Source organism: Podarcis vaucheri (assembly GCF_965113315.1).
Source record: "Podarcis vaucheri genome assembly, chromosome: 6".
NCBI lineage: Eukaryota > Metazoa > Chordata > Lepidosauria > Squamata > Lacertidae > Podarcis > Podarcis vaucheri.
Genome location: NC_138764.1, coordinates 58,492,830 through 58,512,352, shown reverse-complemented (window position 1 = coordinate 58,512,352; position 19,523 = coordinate 58,492,830). Strand labels below are relative to the sequence as shown.

At 46.4% G+C, this 19,523-nt stretch overlaps 1 protein-coding gene across 8 annotated transcripts; it reads left to right on the top strand.

The window, feature by feature from the left end:
- The first annotated feature begins 9,298 nt into the window (after positions 1-9,298).
- GPR61 (G protein-coupled receptor 61) lies at positions 9,299-19,297 on the top strand. 8 transcript variants are annotated; one of them, XM_082227084.1, is made up of 3 exons: positions 9,299-9,797; positions 14,247-14,373; positions 17,434-19,297. In XM_082227084.1, exon 3 carries the CDS (start codon positions 17,793-17,795, stop codon positions 19,155-19,157), a length of 1,365 nt encoding a protein of 454 aa, XP_082083210.1. In that variant the 5' UTR covers positions 9,299-9,797; positions 14,247-14,373; positions 17,434-17,792; the 3' UTR covers positions 19,158-19,297. The 8 variants fall into 8 exon arrangements, with proteins under 8 accessions (XP_082083210.1, XP_082083209.1, XP_082083208.1 ...); XM_082227083.1 differs by having other exon boundaries at positions 9,299-9,820; XM_082227082.1 differs by having other exon boundaries at positions 9,299-9,834.
- The last annotated feature ends 226 nt before the right edge of the window (positions 19,298-19,523 follow it).

Here is a 19,523-nt window from a genome sequence, read left to right as displayed (position 1 = left end):
TAAAAAGAGCCTGCTAGATTAGGCGAATCGCCCATCTAGTCCGGCGTCCCATTCCCACAGTGGTTGACCAGATGCCTGTGGGAAACCGACAAGCAGGACTTCAGCACAAGAACACTCTTCTCTCCTGTAGTTTCCAGAAATTGGCATTCAGAACCAGCATGGCTAGTAGTCATTGATAGCCCTCCCCATCAACTGGTCTACTCCTCTTTTCAAGCCATCCAAGCTGGAGACCATCAGTGCTTGCTGTGGGAGTTCCATAGTTTAACTATGCACTGCACAAAGAAATGCTTTCTTTCACCTGTCTCGAATCTTCCAACTTTGAGCTTTAATGGATGTTCTAGGACGGAGATTCCCAAACTTGGGTCTCCAGCTGTTGTTGGACTCCAACTCCCATCATCCCTTGCTAGCAGGACCAGTGGGCAGGGATGATGGGAACGGTAGTCCAAAACAGCTGAAGACCCAAGTTTGGGTGACCCTGTTCTAGGGTTATGAGAGAGGGGGAAAACCTTTTTCTATCCTCTTTGCCATGGGTGACCTTTCCACGCATACCTCCAAAGAATTGCCCCAAACAACCCAACATTTTTGGACAGGAAGATTGATTCTGGGCAGTTTGAAGATTGATTCTGGGCATTTATGCATCGTATTAGATGTGCTGTTTCAGTGTGACGGAGAGTAATGTGGGAGTGTGCAATCGGCTTCCTGTGATGAGTGCAGAGTGTCCCAAGGGAGAGACTGCACCTTTTCTTTCTTGGAGGAACGCTGCCTGTGCACCTACACCCTGCCCAATAAGTCTCCAGATGGGATCTGACACAGGAGTCCTTGAAGGGGACAGGCAGACCATGTCAGGAGTTCAGCCTACACTTGGGTAGGACCCGGGCAGAGACACATGCCCGACTGGCATGTTCTCTCCTTCCTGGTCGATCGTTTGGGAGCTTCATGAGCTTTCTTCAGCCCGAGCATCGCAGCGACCAATGCCAACAGGCACACTTTGGGATCCGCAGAGTCTTCGCAGTTTGCATGACAGACCTCAGCAACTCAGCATTTTGGCTAATCTACTGTTTTTACATATAAACACACATGGAGCACTGCAACATGGCTCCCTCTCTCTCTAGCATCAGACAGCAAAGAGAAAAAGAACAAAGGACAATAGTCCCGCTTCACGGAACACAGTAACACAAATATCCTGTCTCCTTCACTTCCCACTCTGTGGAGTCAAAACATACACCGTTGTGTGATAGACAAAAATCCCATGACTGCAGTCAGGGAGCAGGAATTCTAACAGACCAATCCACTGTCAACAGCACAACCAGCATTGTCCCTCCCCCACCGGAGCAAGTGAACCCTGGCCGACTCCCAAGGCAGTGTAGCACCATGAAGCTCGAGATTCAGAGAGCAACATGTGGTCAGCTGGGTCTGAACGAGCACCAGTGGCGTAGCGTGGGGGGTGCAGGGGGGGCCGGCCGCACCGGGCGCAACATCTGGGGGTTAGGGTTAGGGGGCGCAAATTACTTGCCTTGCCCCGGGTGCTGACAACCTACGCTACGCCACTGACGAGCACTGGCTGCACAAGGATGGATGTGCCCCAAAAGGAGTAGCCCTGGATCAGGGAGAGCCATTCCCACCCCCCACCCCCTGAAGAGGCTTCCCTGTGTCTTCCTCTTTTCGTCTCCTTGTTAATATCCATGCTATAACTAGCTCTCTGTCCCCTACTACAGTTTTGGGAACACAGTTCATCTGAGGTCCTTCTGTTCTAATCTAGTTTGGAAGGATTTATTTTTGGGTCCTTGTAACCTAGCAATGGGGACACGTGACCAGTAGTGGCTGCCGCATGAATATGCATCGCCTTCTCCAGGCAGAGATATCCTCAGTCAACGGAGGCTCTGCTGGCAGCTACAAAAGATGAGAGGCACTCAGCCTCTCTCCCCCCCCCTTTCTCTCTCTCCCCTTTGGTGTGTCAGCAGCTGCTAAATGTCTGCCCGTGTGGGTTGGTTAGGGTGGAAAGGAGGCTGAAAGCGCAGCAGTCTCTGGCTGGCCACTGCTGTGGGAAACTGGCAGCAGCCCTTGGCTGGTGCTATTTTTGTCTCCCTGAAATTAAAGGAGATGATGCAGGAGAAAGAGAAGGGACAGATATAAATAAGCAGCGGCATGCATCCCTAAATAGCAGCCTCGGTCCCTTGGGGAGAGGCCACAGCACAGCGCTACACGAGCTGTGCTTGGCACGTCTCAGGTTTTATTCCTCGCTGATGCCTTTGTCAGCCAAAGTTGCACAAATAGGGTTGTGCATAGTTCATCGCAGCACGCGAGCACAGGATTTGGTCACGCGTGCAGAATTTATCTTCCAGAAAGCCTCGGCTTTCGTTTAAGAAAGGAGGTGGGGGAGAGAAATCTCTCTGGTCCCTATGGTAGATGCAGTAAGATGCTAAGATAGATTTGTGAGGCTGTGGGTATTGCCTAGGAAAAGCTTAGAAGATGGCAGCAAACTGAGCAGGACTTTGATGGGGGGGGGGGACGACTACTACCATAGCAAACTCTACACATTCCCAAGTTCACAGCTTTACCAGTTGTTCAGTGTAATAGACCTTGGATGCTGTTGGGCACATAAGGTCTACTTGGAATTGTGCTGGGCTTAACAGTCTTAACAATGCATAACTATGGCGTTTTCACACACGAGCCTTAAATTAACTCCTCAGTAGTCAGAACGGGAAGGTGATGAGAGTACCTCTGAATACTTCTACTTGGGTTTATCTTTTTAGAAGCTTCTCTTGTCTGTTGATGTTTATCGCTCCTGTGTGTGTGTGACCAAACTCTGGGCACTCTGGGCAGCGTCCAGCTTATAGAAAAACAGAATGAAACATTAAACTTTTTTTTTAAAAAAAACACCTTTCCCTATACAGGATTGCCTTCAGATGGCTCGGGGGTTGGTTAAGTCCATACCCCCCAACATTTCTCCAATGAAAAATACGGACATCCTAAGGAAAAGTGGGACATTCTGGAATCAAATCAGAAACTGGGACAGTTTCTCTAAGTTGGGGACATCCCTGGAAAATAGGGACACTTGGAGGGTCTCAGCTGAGCTTGCTGGGGCTGATGGGAGTTGTAGGCCTAACCATTGGAGGGTACCACGTTGACAAGGTGGTGTTAAGAATAACAGAGACCACAACCTTAAGTGAAACTTTTAAAGAGAAGGTTTTCTTTGGAACCTTATCATCCTGCTGCCCTCTCTGTTCCAGATATAAGAACAACATTGTAAGGGAAAGAATAGACCTTAGCCTCAACAGAGCGCTGCTGAAGCACCAGATTAAAACACATACCATGCAGTGTGCTTCAAAAGCTTGCTAGGTTCATTTTCAAACAAAAAGGGCTCATTGTTCCCATGATTTTTGTACTCTAATGGCTGAGCTGAAAACACTTTTGGTTATTCATCCTTAATGTGTTACATCTATGTGTTCTCCTTCAACCTAAATAAGCCAGACCAGCAAATTCCGAAACTACTGAATCCCGCTACTGAAATTTGATCATCAAGGACTCATAAGAGCTTTCTATAATACCACTCAGTGCTGCAGTGTAGTGGAGGGGGGTTGAGGGGAGAGAAAAGGAATGCATTTAAGCAGTGCTATTTTTCTAGAAAAAGGTGCCAGAACTCACCATGAACAGTTGCCTCTTTGTCTTAGAATGGCAATGACACCCACCTAAGAGGTGCCGGAACTGAGTTCTGGTGAGTTCCCCCATTAAAAAGCCCTGGATTTAAGGCAATGTTGCTTGGAAAGAGAAGGGTTAAAGTAAGAGAGGAGAGACAGAGCACAGAGAAGGAAATGGCTAGAACATTATATAGAAAATGCCCAGAGCAGTCTAATAAGCCAGAATAGCAGTGTGATAGGCCATCTATATATAGGGAAATTCTACAGATATTCCACTGGTGTTTGTTTGTTTTTAAATTTTTGTTGTTGTTGTTTAGTCGTTTAGTCATGTCCGACTCTTCATGACCCCATGGACCAGAGCACGCCAGGCACTCCTGTCTTCCACTGCCTCCCGCAGTTTGGTCAGACTCATGTTTGTAGCTTCGAGAACACCATCCAACCATCTCGTCTTCTGTCGTTCCCTTCTCCTTGTGCCCTCCATCTTTCCCAACATCAGGGTCTTTTCCAGGGAGTCTTCTCTTCTCATGAGGTGGCCAAAGTATTGGAGTCTCAGCTTCAGGATCTGTCCTTCCAGTGAGCACTCAGGGATGATTTCCTGAAGAATGGATACGTTTGATCTTCTTGCAGTCCATGGGACACTCAAGAGTCTCCTCCAGCACCATAATTCAAAAGCATCAATGTTTAATTTTTAAGAAGTCCTGTTTTCTTGGATGAAAAATATTTGTCTTGAAAAACAGAAACAAAACAGAGAAAACATGGGAGAGTTATGCTTTCTTCATGGCATTATGTAGAAGCTCCATAAAAAGTGAGTGAACAGCAAATTCCCAGTGTGCACTCATTGTGGTGGTGGGGGGAATGCAAAACTTTGTGCAACATTAAAGATGTTGAAAGCTTCCACAGCTAAATTGGACAAAAAGCTTTGCTCTGTCTCTTTTTTTCAGACATTTGCTTTAATATTAACAGAACTAAATTTTGTTAGGTTTGCTTTCATATTAACAAAATGTAATTTTCATTTTTTAAATTTTATTTGCATACCTTTTTATATTTTTGAATGCTACCTCATAACAAACATTCTCTGTTTTTTTTTTTTTTAAAAAAAACCACAGTACAATAAAAGCAGCAAAAACTCTTTGCAGTGGTTTAAAACTCAGTGGAATCCCATCTGGCAGATATTATTATTATCAAATTTTATTTCATTTACAGTGGGTTGTGATAATAAATATTGCAGCAGTAAATAAACTTCCAAGAAATATACTATCCAAAATAGGGAACAGATTCTTTCTTCACTGGAAACACTAAATATTTTTCTATTAATCTTTGACAGAAATAATGTTGCACAGCTAATGCTAATTTGACATTTGTTCCAAGATGGAACATTTTGTCTTCTTCAGTTAATGCATATTTGGTGGGGGGTTTGGGGTACTCATCCACCTGGGAAGGTAGCCCATCTAGGAGAAGTAAAACTCTAGTCCTAAACCTCTGCTTCCTTGCAGGACAGCTTCAAGAGGAGAAAAGGCTAAGGAATAAACCCTCCAAATCCAGAGTGGGGTCCCTAAAACGGTTGGATTGTTCCTTTCAAGCAACTCCTGCAGCCAAGCTGGTACCAAATGTATTGCTCTGCTTTCTTTTGGACCACATCAGCGAGGCCAAGAGCAGGTTATTGTCCTCTGGACCTCCATACACACTGCCCAAGTTTGCTTCCTGGGGAAGTCATGCAGCAGTCTGACTTCACCCCTGGAGGTGCTCTCCAATGTATCTCAAGACAGAGGGATGCCAACAAGGTGTTCATTCATCACATATACTCAATGTGCCAGTTCATTAAATTCTAGCCTGTCTGTTTTACTATCCTGGAACTGGACTCTTTCATGGTTCTGTCTCATGGAACTCAGGAAAGAGGGCTTCACAACATCCTACATAGCAAACACACAATAGCAAAGAGAAGTGCAGCCTCAGGAATGTATGACATTTCACCATGTACAAAAATCACGCTCTTTTGAGTTGTTAGAAAATGCAGTATTCTAAGAACAGAAGTGCAACCTTGAAGGGGGGGAAATGAAAAGAAAAAGTACATTTATTGTACACTCTTGTGAAGACTGTGTGGAAAGGAGATGGCTGCAATCAAGGAGTTGGTGCCCGAAGTGTCGTCAGGAGCAGTGCTCTGCAAGAGAGGACATATCTTTAAATAGGTACAGTGGTACCTCGGGGTAAGAACTTAATTCGTTCTGGAGGTCTGTTCTTAACCTGAAACTGTTCTTAACCTGAAACTGTTCTTAACCTGAAGACCACTTTAGCTAATGGGGCCTCCTGCTGCCCCCATGCCACTGCTGCATGATTTCTGTTCTCATCCTGAAGCAAAGTTCTTAACCCGAGGTACTATTTCTGGGTTAGTGGAGTCTGTACCCTGAAGTGTCTGTAACCCAAGGTACCACTGTAATTGTGTACTGGAACAGTTCAGCCAGTGATGATATGAACACAAATGGAAACAGCAAATGTTGCCTTAGATGAGGGTTAGTCAATGTGATGCCCTCCAGAAGATGTTGGATTACAACTCCCTTCGTCCCCAACCAGCACGACCAGTAGTCAGGGGTGATGGGATTTGTAGTGCACCAACATCTGGAGAGCAGCACTTTGGCGAATTCTGTTGTGGAGGTGGGGGAATGATTAACAAAATCAATCGTCCAGGCAAACTGGGAATATCCCCTCACTCACACAGTTTAGGACATTCAACACTTTCCTTCAGCAGAGCTTCTTTTTCTTTGAGAAAAATAAGTGGCTCACGTAAATGTAAACTAAGCTCGAACAATAAAGAAAACGGTAGCAAAATAACTTAATGAGAAAAACTAAATACAATAACATGAGGCGAGTCTGAGGCAAGAAACAGGAAGAGTCCGTTGGTCCCAGACCAAAACACACAGGTCCTGCCCACCAGATACCACACATTCTATTGATCACATTAGGCCCCAGTGTTTTTTCTTACAAATTCTGCTTTAGACAGTTTTGAACTGTGGAAAGTGGCACAGCATTATACAGTGGTACCTCGGTTTACGAACTTAATCCATTCCTGAAGTCTGTTCTTAAACCAAATCCATTCTTAAACCGAGGCACGCTTTCCCTAATGAGGCCTCCCATCGCCGGTGCCCTTCCACTGTTCGGCTTCCGTTCATAGACCAAGGTAATGTTTGCAAACCAGAACACTACTTCTGGTTTTGCAGAGTTGGTAAACCAAATAGCTTGTAAACAGGACTGTTCGTAAACCAAGGTACCACTGTAAATTAATATGGGATTTGTAGCTGTGGTTGGCCTCCGTCTGTCTCAAGAAGCAATGGTGTCCATCTCCAGAGGTGAAGTCAAACCACTGGAGAATCACAGCACCTGCTTGTAAGTGCCGCCTCCTATGTTGTTTTTGCTGCATTAGCAACACTGGAGTGACCTCTCTGGGGTGCAAGCCTGGACAGTGTGTATGGAGGTACTGTGCTACCCAGACAGCAAGACCCTTCCCCTCGGCCAACTGGTGTGGTCCAAAAGAAAGCAGAGCAATGTGTTTTGCACCAGCTTGACTGAACGAGTTGCCGGAAAGAGGCATACAACTGTCTTAGGGACGCTAATTGGATTTCTGTAGGGTTTACTCCCAAAGATGTTCCACAAGGCAGCAGGTAAGGATTTGTAGTACCATGAAGCAAAAAGAGCAACAACTTCAGTTGTTAAATTCCAGAGGGTATGTTATTTTCCCGTCTCTTATTAAGAAAAATGAACTCTAAACCAAACCATGGGCGTGTCATTGTGATTTTTTATTTCAGCTGTAAAAACGCCCAGCGCCAAGGGAACGGTTAGCAACTGTGGTCAGAACAGAATCCACCACACAAATGTCTTTGTCTGGTGTTAGGAAATGCTGCTCTCATTGGCAGGGCTGACCCAAGGCATTTTGCTGCCTGAGGCAAAGGACAAGATCATGCCCTATCCCACCTACAGAAGCCAACTAGACTAACCACTGAAAGGCACTTCAGCACTGGCAAAGGGACAGCATCTTCCACTGAATTTGAGGGCAACAGGATTGCATGGCACACACAGCTCAGTCTTTCGAAAAGATGGAGATGCTGTCCCGCCTCAGCATCTGCCACCTGAGGAAAGTTCCTCGCTCTTCTTAATGGTAGGGCCAGCCCTCCCATAAGCTGAATGTGCTAGATTTAACGGTCACACTTTACTGGATAATTTTCCAAAAGGACAAACGGTTCTGATTTATGAAAGTATTCAAAAGTTTGTCGCTTTCATCATTCCCGGTCATGACTGCCAGGAATACAGCTGTACAGAGGAGGTAACTACTGAACTGACACATCCTTGGATTCAGCCACTGCTTTTCAGCAATGCTTTGCCTGAGTGGAGAGGCCAAAAAATAAAACATAAAATGTAGGCTTGCACTCATGTGAGTTGCTGCCAGGAAACTGCAGCTGTAACCAGGAACCTGTCAGGTCATATGTCTTCACTCCCAGAGATGCTCCATCTGCTCTGTGTAGAGGAAGCAGGATATGTTTGAATCCAGCCTTTGCCCCACAGCATTAAGCAGGGGCCAAGGGAGCAGAGCAGCCCTCACCTTTTCAGAGCTCCAGCAGAGATTTTGCCATGTAGGTGTGCCTGTGTGAAAATCTTGGCTTTAAAAGCAAATTCATAGCGCTTGTGGTTTGCAAAGAGCCAGCACCTTCTGCATAGTGTGCTGCTGTAACTAAAGGGAAGAAGGGAGAGAGGAGGGAAAACTCCACAAAACATTGGGAAGGACCACAGCGCATCTGCTCTGCATATGGAAGGCTGAAGTTTTAGTCCCTGGCATCTCCAGTTAGGTCTGGAAATATCCCTGGTCTGAAATCCAGGAAAGCCATTGCGAGTCAGTGTTGATAAAGCTGAGCTAGATGCACCAACGGCCTGTGTTTCCAGAGGCAGTTTCCTCTGTTCCTCGGTTTAGATTAGTTATTGATGTTCAAATAGTGGTTTCTGAGAGCTACAGCTGGATCTTTTTTACTTACAGTGGTACCTCGGGCTAAGAACTTAATTCGTTCTTGAGGTCCATTCTTAACCTGAAACTGTTCTTAACCTGAGGTACCACTTTAGCTAATGGGGCCACTGCTGCCGCACTGTTGCTTCATAGTTTCTGTTCTCATCCTGAAGCAAAGTTCTTAGCCCAAGGTACTATTTCTGGGTTAGCAGAGTCTGTAACCTGAAGCATTTGTAACCTGAAGCGTCTGTAACCTGAGGTACCACTGTATTTGTATAGAAATTTCCATCCTGCCCTTCTAATGCCTATGCACTGCTCAGGGCAGTTTGCAACATCATATAATGAAGCAATGCATTAAATAAAACTACAACAAATATGACAGAGACAGAGATCACAGATGAAACACAAGCTGGAAATGAAACAGTACCTAGCAAGGCAAAAATCCTGCTAATTTTTAAAATGTCTTCACCTACCAAAGAAAGACAGCCGGAGAGGGGATGCTTTAGCCACCCTCAAGCATTTCTAAAGTTGGGAATTCGTATCCCTACTTACCCTTTTGGAATATCAGGCCATGCACATGGAAAACCTGGAATCCTGAAACAGGAATGAGGAGGCTTCTAGGACCCAGAAGCTGACACACTCTCCAAGCTTCTGGCTGCCTCTCACCCTTCACTGCAGTGGATCTGTGCATCAGCTACAGTGGAGGAGAAGCAGCAGAGAGGTACCCAGTATGCTGGAAGCCTGCACAGGGAAGGTATGAGAACTGAAGTCTGGATTAGAGAGAAGGGAATAGGCAACTGTGTAGCCAGGCAGCAGCATGCAGACTTCTAGGGTAGGTTATTGCCAGTGCTTTCCTATCACCCAGGTGCCTAGTATGTGCTGTTCGGTGGAAGAAAAGCATATAGCCAGTCCATTCTCCCCAAGAAGCTGAGATGGATATAGGCATAAGCACCGGGGAGGCGAAACATGGGGACTCAAATCTATGTATGCACTTAAATGGAAAGAGCAACGAGATCCTGAGCTTTGCAGGTAGGCTCCTTCTTGCATGTGAAACTAGGAGCTAATCTGCCAGCAGTAGGGCAGAGGAATGAACAGGACCAGCCTTGATTCCCCTCCGATTGCAAGATCCTTGCTCTCCTCCCTCCTGGCACAAGCTGAGGCCTACTGGTAGTAAGGTGGGTCTCCAAGCACTGGACAGGTGGGTAGCTCAAGGTAAGGAGGACCCAGCAGAAGGAGGGTGTGGGCAGCAGGAGCAGCAGCCTCCTCCTCCCCCAGGGTGGGAAACTGTCTGTTGATATTTCCATTGAAAGAAATTAAAAGTCCAGCACTTGGGAGCTCTTTGTCTTGCAAGGCTGAAGGCAGCACAGCAGAAACCCATGTGAGCAGGAATTGGGGAGGAGGGTGTTGGTCTATGTGTGAGAGAGTGGGTGTCTCTTCTAGACAGAGCAGATCCTGTCGTGTGGCTATATAGAGCTGCACCTACCTGTGTAATCGCTTCTGAATCAGGAGGCATGCCAGGTAAGCATTTCAGAGATTCGGGCCGTTCATTTCCTGAAATATGGAGCATACATGTGGAAGTGTGAAGTATGGGAATGAGGGAAACCTATGATGTGCAATGATGAGATAAAGAGCAGTACTTTTTTCTTAAAGGGGCATCCTATCAATGAAAGGTCATCTGGCAATTCGAGGGAGAAGGCCAAATGTCTGTGGTTGGACGTAGATATGCAGTGGGATACAGACTCTTCTTTTCATGGTCTGATCAGGGCGGACATCACAGAGCAGGCTTGCAGCTTCCATGCCTCTTTGCTCTGTAGAAGGAAGATGCTGCATGAGACAAGAAAAGAGATGGGGAAGAAGAGGAGTTCAGTCATTTTAGACCTGGACCTCATGGTCCCACAGAGCTTTAGACAGCAAGGTGTCGCTCATTGCTTACTTCGAAATGTGGCAAGCCAGCTCTGCTGTGTTTGGGGTGGGAGCAGTGGCATAGCAAGGGTGGGCCAGGAGGGCCGTGGTCCCAGGTGCAAATTTTGGAGGGGGCACAACCAAGTGCCCCCACGACAGGTTCCTCCATCAAGGCTGGAGCCATGGGGAGGCAAGCCAAGCCCCAGCTGGGCCTTCAGGGCTTGGACAGTGGTGGCACCTGCTACTACTTGTGGCTGGTGAAGGGACGCCCACCCACACCCCACCCTTGTGCTGGCTGAGAGGGAGAGGGTGCAACAGTCACCCAAAGAGGAGGGCAGGAGGAAGAGGAAGGCAGAAAAGCAGTGCCTGAGTCATGTGCATTGCCCAGAGTTGCAAGGACAGGAGGGTGAGGCAACACAGTGGTGCTCCTGGCTGAGCGTTTCTCTGACTTATCTCTGCTCCTAGGTTGGAGCTTGTTTGCAAGGACAGACTCCCTTGATTAGACCCTGGCCAGCAAAGGGACTGACTGCTGCCCAGGGCAGCACTTGCCCTGCTCCAGACACCGGCAACCCATGCTACGTCCTTGGGTGGGACCTCCAGTTCATGCTGCCAAGTGGCTGATGAAACGTCTGCCCCAAAGTCCCCCTCTGATGGTGACGCTGAAAGGAATGAGGAGCTGCCACACCGGGCAGGATCTGTCCAATAATGCCATGTCCCCCAAGTGGTCATTGCAACCATGGAATGCTTCAGAGGAGCACTGAACTAGGTGAGCAGGCAGCAGACCACACACTAGATGTTCCCTTGCTTCAGCTGTTGTGCCTGTATGGGTGTAGCAGAGCTATGCTGAATACAGATGACTCTGCTTGCATTATTTGGGATCAAGTCAAAACTATTATCACCAGCCAGGTGCTTTTTTTAACTTCAATCCCAGTGCTATGTTTCAAGCCCATTTGTTGAGTTGGTGTGCAGGGGGGAGGTGTTTTCTGGGTTGCAACACAGTCCTTGAAGTTTCTATGCAACTCAGGAGGGTAAGTCGTGCGCTCTTATGGCTCTTGATATGGATTTGAGGCACATGGAAATCCCATGTGTGGGGGCACAGAAGAATTCTTGGGGTCAAATGGATAAGGAAATCTGTTTAGGAAAACTGAATGTTTTACTTCTGAACCAGATTCATTGGTATAATAGTTGTGGCATATCCATTCCTTGGTCAGGATTTCCAGAATGCCCTGGACTAAGCATAGGCTAGTCTATCACAGGACTTAAACTAGATTGGCAGGGCAAAGGGAATTCTGGAAGGAAGAACTTCTAGGGTGCTTCCGGACAACCTGTTTATTGAGCATTCATCTTGATTTGCATGCAGAGAGACAAACAAAGAGTTGTCCCACACTGTGTTTTCTGTCCATCACTTTCCTTGACACTTATACTGTAAACCGCCCTGTAACCCTTAGATAAAGGGTGGTATATAAAATTAATATATCATCATCACAAGACGTCTAAACTTTTGCAAGACCACCCTATCACCTATACTTGTGCAACCCGAATTTACTGCAACACGATCGAAGCACACCCCAAAATAGGAAGGAAGAAACTTCAGGACAAAACTATATCTCCAAAGCTTAGTCTGTATTGAGATTCTTATTTCTGAGTGTCCCAGGACTCAACAATACAAAGATTAGTTCTCATATTAGTTGTCTTCTGTCTATAGAATTCCTTATTTTTATTTTTATTTTCTCCTGCTCATAATGACCAGCCCCACTGGCTCACTCTGCTTGATGGAGGTTTGTGCTGAGATTTTATCAGCTGACTTAAGATTCCCACCACATACTTTCCAACTGCAGATGTTTTAAGAGTGCTAAATGATTATTGTGGGGGCCTGATCCGTAACTTGAAAGGGCTGACTTGTTTTCACTGGCTTTAGAGAGGCTGCATTGACTGAAACAAACATAATTAATCATAAGTAGATTGTGCATCGGTCTGTATGTGGACACACTGTTGGCATGAGCTTCATTTATACCTAATTCCACAGCATATTCTCAAATACCGCCCACTGGCCTAGTAAGAGCACTTGGCTTTCTTTTTCTCCTCCTGTTATCTAACAACTTCAAGAGTGGCAGATATATCTCATTTTGAACTTCTGAAAATTATATTATTCGGGAGTTAATTTTATGACACATCAAAATTAAGATGTGTGGCATTTAACATATAAATATGAGTAAGCTGGGTGGTACGGCTGTTTTGAAATGAATAACATGGGTAGAGCATGTGAGGCTCTGTGTTATTTTATTGTTTTTGGTGGATGTATTTGTCAAATAAGGGGGGGGGGAATCAATAAAATGATGTTAAAAAATACCCAACATGTTTTTGTGGGGTTGTACAACCCCAGAGATTTGGCTTTCACTAACCATTTGATCACTAGCATGCTATGTAGACCTACTCTTTGCATGTCATGTAAATGGTAGTCTGCTTATTTTGATCTAACAGTTCACAACTGTAGAGCAAGTATACGTGGAATGGGGTGGACCAGCTAGCAGGTTGGCTTCTTGCTCCCTGAGAGGGCAAATGTCCCAAGAAGGACAGTACTGAAGATGCAACTTATGACAGATTCAGAGTAGGTCAGCCTTCATGGGCACCTGAGAAATTTGGTCCCCCATCCCTAACTGTACTCAGGTATGCCATGCAATCAAGGCACATCACTATAATATTAATTTTATTATTTATACTATGCCCATCTTGCTGGGTTTCCCCAGCCACTCTGGGCAGCTCCCAGCACATATGAAAATATAATAAATCATCAAACATTAACAACTTCCCGATAACAGGGTTGCCTTCAGATGTCTTCTAAAAGTTGTTTAGTTATTTATCTCATTGGCATCTGATGGGATGCTTTCCACAGGGAGGGCTATGAACCCCACAAAGGAAGTCTGTAATTCAAACCATTTCTGCACTATATGTTTGATTCTATACTATACGAGTTGATGATTCAAAGCACTACTATGCCACTTTAAAGGTCATGGCTTCCCCCGAAGAATCCTGGGAATGGACTTTTGTAAAGAGTGCTGAGCATTGTTAGAAGGCCCCTTATTCCACTTGCAGAGGTACAATACCCAGTGTGGTTTAATAATAAGTCTCTCTTCCCAGGGAACTCTGGGAATTGTAGCTCTGTGTGGGGAATAGAGGTCTTCTAACAAGTCTCCATGCCCTTAAACTACAGTTCCCAGGATTCTTTGGGGAGGGGAGCCGTGACTGATTAATGTGGCATAACAGTGCTTTACTATTCATGGTACAGATGTGGCCTCAGGTGGCATGGGATTATATCCCTCTGTTCCCAGGTGTACATGGTGTACACACTTATTGCTCACAAGGGTGAGGCAGAAAGGGTGCTATGCACATAAAAGGAGCATTTTGCATAGACAGCTGACCTTGCAACACAGATAGAAACCTAAGCTAATACTCCTCTGCCTAGAACCCCAACAGAGACGTTGCCTTGGAATTCCAAACAGAGACAGCCAACTCCACTCAACAGCTGGGGTAGCCAGGTCAGAGTAAGCAGGGAATGCTGTGATAATGTACTAACTGCAACAGCAGCAGCCTCCAATATCTCCCCTCATCCCGTTTGCCATGTGCGAAGACTGCATCTCATCCAAAGCCTCTTGCTCTCACCCTCCAGTTGCTGATCTCTGCTTGTTGCTTGCTGATTCCATGTCTCCTCTTGCTCTCCATAGGCATAGTGGATGGGACTGCCCCATCCCATGCAGGCTGTGAAGGAAGTCCAACAGCACCCGTCAATATACTCACACCAGACAGGCTCCTGTGCCCTGGCAAGCTCCATGGCCTCTGGTCAGCCAACAGGTGATGTTATCTGTAGTATGGACACCAAGCTGTGGGGGACACTTTGTCTGCTGTTCTGCAACTGCCCTCAGCACAAGAACCCTGCTGGAGCATCTGACCATCAAGGCCAGACATCTGTCTTTACCTTTCAAAATCTGCCCCATCCCTGACTGTGCAATAAACACCACTACCATGCTGTGTGTATTTTCCCTGTGTTTGCTAGAGGTTGGGGGGGCAGGGGCCTTGCAGACTCCCCCTCTCTTGCATGCAGCTATCTAGTTTGCAGCATGAGAAGGGGCAACTTAGCCAATCTGTGGGTGGGTGCGAGAAGTGGGACAGCTTAATACTGACAAGGGAGAATAGCACATGGTGGCAGCCAGATAACCAGCCAAGCAGGACAGCCATGATCTGGTGCACCCATCAATGTCCAAGGGGGAAGTTCCACCCCCCACCCATCTTGTCTCACCTGCACAGGACGTCTGTGCCACACCCATCAATCTAGAAGAACATGTTGTGGAAAGAAAGCAGAATACACCACTAGCAGGCACTCTGCTGTAGAACAGCTTCAGGAACCAGCCCTCCCAGCTGTCCTGGGCTTGTGGTGGAAGCAAAAGACAGGTCAGGACCCTGGACAGCTCCCAGTGGACCTTGCTAGTTGACAATATTTGTTGGATCCACACCATAGGTTTAAAGCACATTGCTCTCTCCCCCCACCACCAAAATAATCAATCAATCAATCAATCAATCAATCAATCATGGGAACTGTAGTTTACTCAGGTCAGGGTACTGGGAGCTATAGGACTGTGATGGGCAAACTATAGTTCCCAGGGTTCTTTGGGGAAGCAATGCGCTTCAAATGTGCTTTAGATATATCGTGTGCTTGTGAAGTTAGCCTCAGTCAAGAGCTGGGACCTTGAGGCATTTTGTTTTCTGACAAGGCCTACACTATAGTTCCTTGTGGAGCTGGTTGTCCAATTCTACAGGTGATGACTTCCATTCTGTGTAAACAAAGGAAGTGTTATTGAGGGAGAAAGTGCATCCTCTGAGTCTGAGGAGGGCAGAAGAGTTAGGTGCTCTGGCCAGAAGAGCCCAGGGGGAGGTGCTCAGCCTTCCATGCACCTATATTTTCTCATCATTTGTGTCTTCCTTAAGGTAATGTGGGAGAGCAGGTTTGGGGGCCGTGACATTGGCCTACCCATTTGATATGCCCCCTCTGGTCCACACCTGTGCATTGCTGAGCACAGAAGATTTCTTGGCCTAGCAGAGGATCTGAGCCACAGTTAGTCTCCCCCAGACCTCAGAGGTTGCTTTTTGCACTGCCTGGGTATATTCGTGTTTATTGCTGCTTGGTTCTATGCCTTTATTCCACTACACACCTATGATTCTTTAACAGGGCATTTTTCATTCTATTTATTATAGGCAGAGGGATTGAACTCTGCTGCAAAGGAGCAGCCATGTCTGTATTTGCCCCCACTTTGTTTATAGAAACAAAATGGTATAGATATCCCAGACTTTCAGTTGAGGTCAAACTGTGGTTTTATTTCTGATCTCTTTCATAGTGGCACTGTTTTAGTAGTGTGGGGTAAGATCTGATGAGTGGAAATGACATGTTTATTGGTCAAAGAAAGTGAGATGTAAAAAGCACTGGAGCACTTCTAGAATGTCTTTGCTTTATTGCATTTTCCTTATGTATCTGGTTTTAAATTATCGCTGTTGTTTTGTGATTTATGGATTTGTGAGTCACTGTGAGACATTTTCTTCTGGAAACGGACAAATAAATGCAACATAAATAAAGGGGTGTTCAGGAGAGATGGCACAACAGCCGTGGGAGGGAAAGGCTGCTCTAATTTACAGACATTGAATGAATGCTCCCATCCCAGACCTGTAAAGCACGTGAGTGCTTATTTAGTAAAGTGTTTTTAAAAATATCATGTGTAAGCTATCATAATTTGCATCATAGGCGCTATCCAATAGGCCAGCACATGGGCCATTTGAAACATGGTGGAAATCTCAGTACATCCCTTAATTAACTACAGTGGTACCTCAGTTTACGAACTTAATCCATTCCGGAAGTCCCACTACCGGTGGCCTTCTACCGTTCGGCTTCCATTCGTAGACCAAGGTAAAGTTTGCAAACCGGGACACTGCTTCGGGTTTTGCGGAGTTCATAAATCAAATTGTTCATAAACTGGTCTCTTCTTAAGCCAAGGTACCACTGTACTTTCCCCCCTTCTTCAATGCCAGCATCAGCACAAGAACTAGTGCTATAACATGAAAATCACAGGTGGCATGTGTGTGCATGTGTGCTAGTCCAGGCTGCTAAGAAGGGCTCTTTTAAGTGTTTATAGTTTTTTCTCTTGTAAGGGGGAAATTAGAATGTTGCTCCAGCACTGTATTATGAAATCCATGGGATGTAGGTTAGAGCTCTGGTCAAAACAGCCTCTATCTGCATTGTCAAAAGAAGGAGAAAATCAATCTCAGGGCTGATATTTCTGCTTTCCCTCTACCTTTCTGTGAATTTTCTGAATGGAGCTCACAGTCTGAGAACGGCTGCAATAAGCACCTATAGGCCTTGCATAACCACTCTCAGTAATGGTGGTAAAACTACATTTTCTCAGTAGCAGCAAATTGCAGTTTGAGGTATAGTGCTGCAATAGAAAAGCAACTTGGTGAGGGAGACACCTGGATCCCTTGTAACTGATGAGTAGAAATGGCATGTTCATTGGTCAAAGAAAGTGAGCTGTAAAAAGCCCCCTAGGAAAGGGGTCTCATTACCTGCTCTGAGCTTAGATACCATCAGAACTAGGGTATTTCAGATGCAGTTAACAGCAGGGGTTGTAAGTGCTATTTCAATGCTAAGCCTTTGCAGTGCATACCTGCAGGATTACTCAATCCACACTGGTCTCTGAAAGCAAATAAGCTTCCTTGCACAGTACCCTGAAATGTGGGAGCAAAATAAAAAGGTCTTCTTTGTTGTTTAGGGATTTATCAAAGAACCACCGTGTGAACTTAACAAGACCTATCTCAGGACTTTCTCTTTGGCTGACAAAGCCATTAATCTGTAATTTTGTTTCTTTGTAGGTGCTGACATTTGCCTGGGGGAAAGGCTGTCATGAGATGCAGCAAAATGAGACCCTTCTCCATCACGAGAGCCAATCCCATGGTCCTCTTGCATTGCCATGATATTCTATCTAAAGAAGCACAATCAAAATGAGGTGCAAAATGGCTGTGTTTAATTAAGAACATAATGGCATACAGAACTGAATGGCAACAGGAGACATAAGAGCCCTTTTCCTGCTCTGCTCTTAACACGGGCAAGAATGTGATTCCAGGGTTTGGGGTTGCTCCTTCTCCACGGCCACTGTCGATTCTCTTTGATCACTCCCTGGGGACCCAGAATAGGATGGGTGATGGACTTGTGAAGGGAGGTGCTATTCTCCATGGAGCCTTCTCTCCCCACCCAGTGGGTGCGGAATTCCGCCAGGATCAGGAGGCTGCTACAGACAAGCCAGAGCTCTCTGCTCCTCAATTCCAGCCTCGACACCAAGACCAGAGATGTGGCCTCTGAGTCGGTGGGCCTCTTCTTCATGCTCTTGATTGACTTGACAGCTATTGTAGGCAATGTAGCCATTATGACGGTCATCATCAAGACACCTGCACTGAGGAAGTTCGTCTTTGTGTTCCACCTCTGCCTGGTGGATCTCCTGGCTGCCGTCACCCTGATGCCTCTGGCTATGCTGTCCAGCTCAGCCTTCTTTGACGGCACGGCCTTTGGGGATGCCATATGCCACATCTACCTGTTCTTGAGCGTCTGCTTCATCACCATGTGCATCCTCTCCATCTCGGCCATTAACGTTGAGCGCTACTACTATGTGGTGCACCCCATGCGCTACGAGGTGAAAATGACTGTGGGCCTGGTTGTCTGTGTCCTGGTTGGCGTCTGGATCAAGGCTGTGGTCATGTCCATCATCCCTATCCTGGGCTGGCTCTCCCAAGACCGTGCCAGTAGTTCAGCAGCCTATGGGGGACAGAGCTGCACCTTGCAGTGGAGTCGGAGTGCCTACTGCAAATTCTTTGTGGCTTTCTTTGCTCTTTTCTACTTCCTCCTTCCTGTCCTCATCATTCTGGTTGTCTACTGCAGCATGTTCAAAGTGGCCAGAGTGGCTGCCATGCACCACGGCCCACTCCCCACTTGGATGGAGACCCCACGGCAGCGGTCAGAATCCCTTAGCAGTAGATCCACTATGGTGACTAGTTCAGGAGCCCCTCGGACTACCCCTCAGAGGACGTTTGGGGGTGGGAAAGCTGTCATCATCCTCCTGGCCGTGGGGGGCCAATTCCTCTTCTGTTGGCTGCCATACTTCTCCTTTCATCTCTACTCTGTGCTGAGCTCCCATTTTCCCGGCCGGCAGACAGAGAATGTGGTTACTTGGATTGGCTACTTTTCCTTCACCTCCAATCCTTTCTTTTATGGGTGCCTCAATCGACAGATCCGAGGAGAGCTGAGCAAGCACCTCACCTGTTTCTTCAAGCAGCCACCAGAGGAAGACCTCAGGTTACCCAGCAGAGAAGGCTCCATTGAGGAGAACTTCTTGCAGTTCCTACAAGGGACAGGTTGCAATGCTGAGGCCAGAAACACTCTTACCCATCCTAGCCCTAAAAGGGACCAGCCGACCATTGATTTCCGGATCCCAGGTCAAATTGCAGAAGAGACCTCGGAGTTCCTGGACCAGCACATGAACAGTGACATTACTGTATCCGACAGCTACATCAGGGCTGCACGTTCACCCAAACCTGAGTTGTAGCTCTTTTTGCACTTGACAATCTAAGTTTCATTGGTGTGTGAAATAATGCAGAACATAACAGCTGATGAAGGGCGGGGGAGATTGGGAGCACTTAATAAATACAACAATGGCATTTGGGAACTTATCGCTCCAAGAAACAGCTCCTACTAGTATCTCAGTCATTTCATTCCGTTTGATGGTAACTGCTCTCCCCACTTGCATTTCAACTCATTCTTAAGGGTTGGAGTCAGAAGCAGCCACATGTTTCAAGACTTCCAGAAGTTTCCATCTGTCTCGGGGATGGAGAACCTGACATCCTCCAGATGTTGCTGGACTACAACTCTCAGCATCTCTGACCACTGGCCATGCTGGCAAGGGCTAATGGGA

Excerpts from the sequence above, each read along its gene's own strand:
- GPR61 (XM_082227084.1), top strand. The coding sequence starts at position 17,793 with ATGGAGCCTTCTCTCCCCACCCAGTGGGTGCGGAATTCCGCCAGGATC.